Below are 7,593 nucleotides of genomic sequence, written 5' to 3'. Positions count from 1 at the left end.
ATTTCTTAACGATGTGTTTTATTTTACCAGTTACAAGTTAATTTATAATGTGTTATAACAGTTTGTGTTTTAATAAGGGAATGTATTTGTAATTATTGACATGTTTTTAGGAAGAAGATGTATCTATAATTTCTTGACAATGTGTTTTACCAGTTACAGGTTAATTCACAACCTTTTATACCAGTTATGATTCACAAATAACATGTCTTTTGTGGTTTCTTGTCGTGTTTTATAATTTTTAGGTTCTTAACGATGTGTTATATTGTACGATTCACGATATGTTTTCTTGGGTTTCTTCATTGTATTGTATGATTCGCGATATGTTTTCTTGGCGTTGTGTTTCTTCACGAAGGAGAGAAGGAAGAAAGAGAGAGAATCGTGAGAAATGTGGAGTGGTTTATAGGATGACAGTTATTTTCATATTTAAAACAAGCTAAATGACACATCTGCCACTAATTAATTAAAGCATCCTATTTTTAAGACACACATATTACCAAAATGCTATTAAGATGATCTCAACCATCAAACACACACTTCCAATGGTCAAGATAACTTCCTACACTTTATAGAGAAAAAACACTTTATAGAGGAACCTCACCCTATGTAGATATATACATATGGTGGAGTTATCCCATAAAAGGAATTTTATCTAAGGGGTAGATTCATGTAAAGTAGAGGGGCTCAAGTTGCAGTTTACTCAAAATAATTTAAAATAAAATATATATCAAACCAAGTAAACCACATGGAACGGTTAATCGTTGTCTTTTGTTTTTGGAACAAACCAAGTTCCATCATATTTCATTCAATCTTCATTTTACTGTACATTCATTACGTACTCCCAGTCACAACACCACGTTCCATAATTAAAAAAAAAAAAAAAGAGCCTAAAAAAGGTCTCCTGTCCAAAAAGATGACCCCCCCAGATGGAAACGCTTTTTTAACCTGCACATGAATTAGCACTGTCAGAGTGATTCCCAGTGGTTATGGTCACTTTACTAACTACTACTTATCTGCATCATCAGTATAAAAAAAAAAAAAAAAAAAAAAAACTGAGACAGCATGAAATTTCATATAACAGTTATCAAGGGAAGGATGGCTATCTATACCAAAAGAGATGCTTGGTTTCTTACTGAATTGACCAGCTTCATAATTAATCTTTACTTTCACCCTTTGAAAGCAGCAATAACATTACAAGTGTTTCTATTTCGTTTCTTCTTGTTTTAATCTCATACAAACCAAAAAACTATTATCAAAGAAAGGTCTTGTTTACTAAAGAAAATTAGTTTAGTTTAGACTGGAGGACTTTTTAAGATATAATAAGCCAACCCGTGGTTACAATAGCCAACTCCTAAAACTCATGGCATCGCATATTTTCTAGAAACACCAAAAGGATTATTATGATAACACTTTTCCCCCATACAGAGAAGAAGAAGACTGACTACCTTTTCTTCTAGATGTAGTCTGTTTAATTGCGTGACCAGAACGATTACTATTTGGGACAGATTTCAATGAAGAAGATTCAGGCTTCTTGTTAGAAGAGGATATAAAACCTGAAGGAAGAAGAGCGTCTACAGCTTCCCTTTGTTGTTTCCTCTTCTTATGATTCGGGTCAATGCTTCTTTCTACTGATATACTACTCCCTACAGCGGTATTTCTATCAACCCTTTGTTTTTCCTTCTTACCCCGAAAATCTTTATCAGTGGCTGTTTTCTTTACGCTGTTTTCAGATTCATTGCCCTTGTTTGCAGATGATGATGAATCATGATATTGCACTTTTGCTTTTTTCCCTTCTTTACTATTATCATTACTATGGTACCACCCTCTTTTACTTTTAGAGCTTCTTGGTTGTCTGTTAACCACATTCCCTTTTTTCTTATCTGAAACACGACGGTCACTCTTTATTATTAGGGAATTATGAAACATGGAAGCATATGGCTTTTCAACTGATAAAACTAAATTTCTGTCTTTCGCGTCGTTGACAAGTGCTCCCCAGTTCTTATTTCTCTGCAACGTTCTCACATTTCCCAAAACCCACAGAGAGTGTTTGGCCCTTGTCAATGCCACATTCATTCTTCTAACATCAGCAACAAACCCGATACCTCCGTTGGAGTTTGTTTCACTTGTTCCAGAGGATGATGCCCTAACTGTCGAAACTACTAGTATATCAACCTCCCGACCTTGAAAACCGTCAACCGTATTAAGTTCCATTTCATCCAATATACAAGAACCAAAAGCAGCTGAAAATCGTGAACGCAACAGGGATAGTTGAGACCTATACGGCGTTATAACCCCGATCTTTCCTCCAACAAACTCTGATGGATAACTGTCAAAACCAACAACATTTCTAAATTTCTAAAACTGGTACTGAAAAAGGATCAAAAACTAAACAAACAGACAGCTATACCACTTCCTGAAGAATCTGATAAGTTCTACTGCAGCATCAGCCTCGCACTCATTGTAGAGAGAACCGGAGTTCTTACCATGAAGCTCCACCCCATCCGCTATATCAAAAAACAAATAAGGCCCGAGGCCTTTGGTTTTGTGAAACGGTTTTTCTTTGCTAGACATCCCATCCCCATTCAGTAAGTTACCATCATAAAAATGCAAAGAAGGAAAGCGGCATATCTCTGGGTGCATCCTGTACTGAATAATAAACATTTAAGCCAAAACCCAATAATTAGTGTCAAACATATAGTGTATGCATGCATGATTTGTGGTTTTATGAGAGTAAGAAATAACAAAGTAAAAGATATTGTCTACCTGCTGTGTAAGCATAGTAACAGGGTGACCCGCTTTCTGTAAACGCTCAAACATACTGCATTGGTAGAGATATTTACTTGCAACATCAGAGAGAACAGTTGCAGGAAGCTGCTTTGGATCTCCAACCTTAAAAAAAACAATATACATAATGAATACGATTTGTACATGACATTCAACTTAACAACAAAAAAGTCAACCCATTACCATAATACACTTGCCGCCCTTTGACTTTAAGAGCTGTAGAGGAATCAGAGTCGCAGGTTCCAGAGCCTGTCAACAAGGAAGTGCACACTTAGACACCAAAGAATAGACAAAAAATGGAAAAAGGAAAAGATTCGTACTTGAGCAGCTTCATCAATTACAACGGCATCAAACAATGAAGACTCAGACGAAGGGCTGAACTTATGGGTTAACATAGATTCAGAGCATACTGCATACAGATCTCCACCACAACCACTCAATGTTGTTATCACAATTTCAGCTTCCTTTAGTATAGACTTACGCAATTTAAGTTTAAGAGCTTTTCTTTTCTCATTAACTTTCTTCTCTCGTGCCTGAGCAGCAGCAAGCTCTATGTACACTGCTTTCTTGTCGCTGTATAGCACTCTTAATCGCGCCCCTATTTCTGCATCCGACATTTCCTTCACGTCATCACCCCCCATGCCAGCATCCCCTTCAAGACAATGTTTTGTGTCAGGATTTCCATTGCTTAAATTGGCTCTTTTGGCTTCGAGAAATCTAATACGATCCACTAACTTCTCTAGCTTAGAACGAACAACACTTGAGGAATCTCCCCCATCCATGTCACTCTTCACATCCATCCTATTCTCCTCCTCGGTTAAACGCTCGTCAACGAGAGTGTCAATGAAAAAGGGCAGAGAACTTGAATGAACTGTCTTTGCATTACCTACCCTAACAAGATACGGCTTGTACATTGATCCATCGCTTCCATACAAGCCATGACTGGAAATTCTGGATACTAATTCATCAACCGCAGCATTTGACTGTGCACAAATGACAACTCTACCCCTTATATGACTGGCAGTAGCTGTATAGTTTTTACCCTCGCCGTCTTTTAATTGTTTGGCCAAGGCTGCATCCTGCCAGGCACGTGCAAATGCAGCAGATTGACTCAACTTATTCATGGTAGGTCTCATATCACAACTTTCAGTCCTTCGAGCATTCATTCCAGTTAACGAAAGCAAAGCACTGACAATAGCTACAATAGTTCGCGTCTTCCCAGTACCTGATATGAACATATATTAGATAAGAAGAAAAGAAGGCTGTAGTAAGACATTTATGTGCATAAAATACCTGGAGGGCCCTGTATAAGGGATAGATGAAGATCATTTCTTTTATCAGTGACAGTATTTATAGCTTGGAGTTGAGAGTCGTTAAAAGAAGATTTAAGAATCTGTTGTAATAGCTGGGACAGGTTACTGAGATCCATCCTTGATTTGATGAGCTTAGGTTGGTTATTAGGATTTAAGATGATGGGAAGTAGAGGAATACTATGTAGTGATGACAACGCCTGAAATTCTCTTAGTTGGGAGGTGATGCTCATGATGCGATAAATATACCACTTGCTTCGTTCCATTAGAAGCTTTTTGGCCCGATTTAGACGAGAACATCCGTTCTGAAGATACAACTTGATCATTAATATACTTGATCTTCTTTTATTATCTTTCTCGCATCTTTCTATCTGAACCAATAAAAAAACAAGTTGTGTCAAAATTCAAAAAAAAAAAACAAGGGCATAACATTTATAAAAAGGATAGAACATTTCAGTGAACGATAAGAACTCAAACCCTAGTTGCAGCCATGGATGTAGGTCAGTTTAGACCGAATCACATCAAATCCCTAGTGTTCTTTTTTCATCTATTTTTTGTCTGTGTGTGGTGCTGCCGATCATCAGCAGTCGCTGTGATCAGAACAGCTTCTGACTAAATCACCACTGGTCAAACTCACCGGTCAACTGATGGTCAACGTGGTCAAACGCATTCAAACAGCAGTAGCTGCTGCGCTTGAGATCATTTTTCCGGATCTGTTAACAGCCATGATACCATAACACTTGGGTGTTTTACAACATCATACTACACACACAACAGGTTTGGGTTTGGGTTCGGCTTAGAAACCATTTTTTTCCTAAAGAGTGTATAAAGGATTTTTAGGGATGGTGATACAGAAGAACATAAAGGTGCCAATAACAACCAGAGTGATGAAAGAGTACATGCAAAAAAATATACAGATATATCATCGGAAACTAAACATAACTCAAATTAATAAGGAAATTAAATATACCTTTCCAACCATGTGAACCTCATGGGAAGAAGTTTGAAAAGGTTGTCTTGTAAGCAATACAAGATCATTCTCAACACAGGTCTTAGAACCTTCTAAGTCTCTGTCATCGTGAACACAGCGAACAAGATGAAAGTCGTCAACTCTTTCAACGGACATAACCGACAGACTTCCGCATGACATTTCATCTGTAGACGACATCTCCAAGAATGAATTGTGTAGCTGTGCTTTCAACTCCTCTAGCACCAACGGACGGAAGACTGCCACATAGTCATCAGGAGATTCAAAATAAACAGGAACCTCCTTCAAATTCCCAATTGCCACGGCTGATGATGATGATGATGATGATGCTAGCCCTACTGTAGCATAATAATCCATCTCTAGGATAGGTCTATACCAATCATCTAGCCTTACAGGTTTGAACCTTTGATGTCCACCACGTAGCCTGTTTGATTGAGAAACTCTGTTTTCAACTGGTAAGTTTAGTTGGATGACTTTCCGTTTTGGGCCACCCGTGTTGGGTTTCCCAAGGTGTGATTGATTATTATGTCTTGCAGATTTCAGTGCAAACTCCCATGGATCGTCTTTAGCATCAAATACCAACTCCTTGATGACCCTATCACTCTTTGCTGAATCCTTTTTTATACTTTGGCTAGAAGATGACCTAGATATATTCTTCAAGCTCTTGGAACTAAGATTTTCTACACATGATTTCGTCCTCTGTGCGGCATAAGATTTTTCTTTACTTGTGTCTTGTAAAAGTTTCCCTTTGATCGCACAAGATTTGTCCACATTACTCTCTATATCCACTAATCCTATAGTATCAAAGGAAGAACTTTTACTACCTTCATTCATTTGTGAAGCTCTTTCAGCGCTTTGTAAAGTGTTAATGTCATCTCTTACATCATTCTCATCGTCTGTAAGAACTATCACATTCTCTCTCTCCGTTTTGGCACCAAAATCTGACTCCTTCAAGGGTAAATCTCTTAGCATACACTTCTCACGCAATATACCCTCAGCTTGAGACAATGGGTCTTTAAGGCTTAATTTTTCATATGCGCGACAAGGTACAGTGTCATCATTCACCAATGAAACAAATAGACCCAATACCTGCTCAGTAAATTCATCGATTGGAATGTTTTCTGCAGCCAAATAGCAAAACAAGAACTTCAATTTGCTGAGGCATTAGCAAAACATCGAAACCAAAGGTTTGGTGCATTATAAGCAACAACATACCACAGTTAAAAAGTTTTTCTATGGCCATGATTGTGGATGTTTTATCAACACATGACTCCTTAAGTAAATCAAGCAAAGAAAGCACTGCTTGTTTCCAATACCGATGAACAACGGTAAGTGTAGACCTCCCCCAATAAATCAAATCGTGAAGCCATTTATAGCTAACTGAATTCTTCACCAAAATGTCTGAATCTCCTGGTAACTTGTGCATAGATTTCAGGAGCCTTTGGAGAACAACAGGCAAGCATTCAAGTAATCGGATACAAGTCATCTGAAACAACAGAAAAGGAATGCTTAACTTTTATCAGTCACCACTGTCGCTAGTTAACGAAATCATCAAACCTCACACCACATAAAGGAAAGTAAAAAACTAGCACGGTCATTCATGTAAACCCTACACTGCATGTCAAATGCATGTGAAAGGCAAATGTTTCAAAAAAAGGTTTCTTTATCTTAAGATAGAGTATTTGGAAACTTGTTTTATTAAATTAGAGCCAGAAAACGCGTGTGCGCGTGTGTGGTCAGCAAGAAACACCAATAAAAGTGGTGACCAAAACCAAGTAGCCAAGAAGCTGCCCGTTTTTCCGATTTGCCGCCTCAAAGATTGTCGAACCATTTGTTGTCCCGAAGGCAGCCCTGCAACCAAAGGCCGCTCCCCCTCTCGAAAGTCAACTCTCATAACCGCCTGGTGCCTACAAAACTCTCATACCAATTGATGGCCCAAAACCCAAAGAAAAATTTTGAACAAAACCATAGAAGAAGAAACTCTCGACTTTTGACCAACACAATGATCGACACTTTCTGATTAATAAAAAACTGACTCATCAAATTACAAACCTCGACCCATTTAAATAGACCTATAAGAGCATTCACCATCCTTCCACCAAATTCTGTGAGAGGTTTTTATATTATAAAAAGTGGTTGTAAGTGGTTGTGAGTGGAGGAGAGAAAAAATGGTATTGGTCATCTGTATATTTGAGGGAACACTGTTCACCCTCTATACGTTTTTAATATATTTTGATAATAGTTGTGAATGAAGGGGAGAGAAAAGGTAATGATAAAGGTATGAAAAAGTATTATTTAACTGAAAGTAGAGAGAAAATGTAGTTTTTAGTGTAATTATAGGGTAGAAATGGTGGAAGGGATGTGAATGCGCTAAGACCACACCCTAACTTAATACCAATGACTATTAGAAAACTAAATCAACCCAAATACTAACTTACCAAAGAAACAAATAAAATCCTGAAATACGCCGATTAATCGGGATTCAAGTTACCAAAGACTGTTTGTAAAAATCGG

The 7,593-nt window shown here is 37.8% G+C and overlaps 1 protein-coding gene across 4 annotated transcripts in view; it reads right to left on the bottom strand.

The window, feature by feature from the left end:
* Positions 1-692: 692 nt before the first annotated feature.
* LOC110880324 overlaps positions 693-7,593 on the bottom strand; it is a 28,023-nt gene continuing 21,122 nt past the window's right edge. Inside the window, exons 14-23 of one of the 4 annotated variants that reach the window (XM_022128912.2) lie at positions 6,295-6,565; positions 5,904-6,200; positions 5,062-5,825; positions 4,075-4,462; positions 3,102-4,006; positions 2,965-3,030; positions 2,761-2,886; positions 2,405-2,643; positions 1,443-2,323; positions 693-942 (exon numbers count right to left, since the gene is read on the bottom strand). In XM_022128912.2, the coding sequence (XP_021984604.1) occupies positions 938-942; positions 1,443-2,323; positions 2,405-2,643; positions 2,761-2,886; positions 2,965-3,030; positions 3,102-4,006; positions 4,075-4,462; positions 5,062-5,825; positions 5,904-6,200; positions 6,295-6,565 (3,942 nt within the window). In that variant the 3' untranslated portion in view covers positions 693-937. Of the gene's footprint in view, positions 943-1,442; positions 2,324-2,404; positions 2,644-2,760; positions 2,887-2,964; positions 3,031-3,101; positions 4,007-4,074; positions 4,463-5,061; positions 6,201-6,294; positions 6,566-7,593 lie in introns of all 4 variants that reach the window. The other 3 variants (XR_002559347.2, XM_022128908.2, XM_022128913.2) reach the window with 3 other exon arrangements.

This window comes from Helianthus annuus, chromosome 9, assembly GCF_002127325.2.
Source record: "Helianthus annuus cultivar XRQ/B chromosome 9, HanXRQr2.0-SUNRISE, whole genome shotgun sequence".
Lineage (NCBI taxonomy): Eukaryota > Viridiplantae > Streptophyta > Magnoliopsida > Asterales > Asteraceae > Helianthus > Helianthus annuus.
Note: the sequence above shows the minus strand (reverse complement) of the source record. Positions and strands in the feature narration are given on the sequence as shown.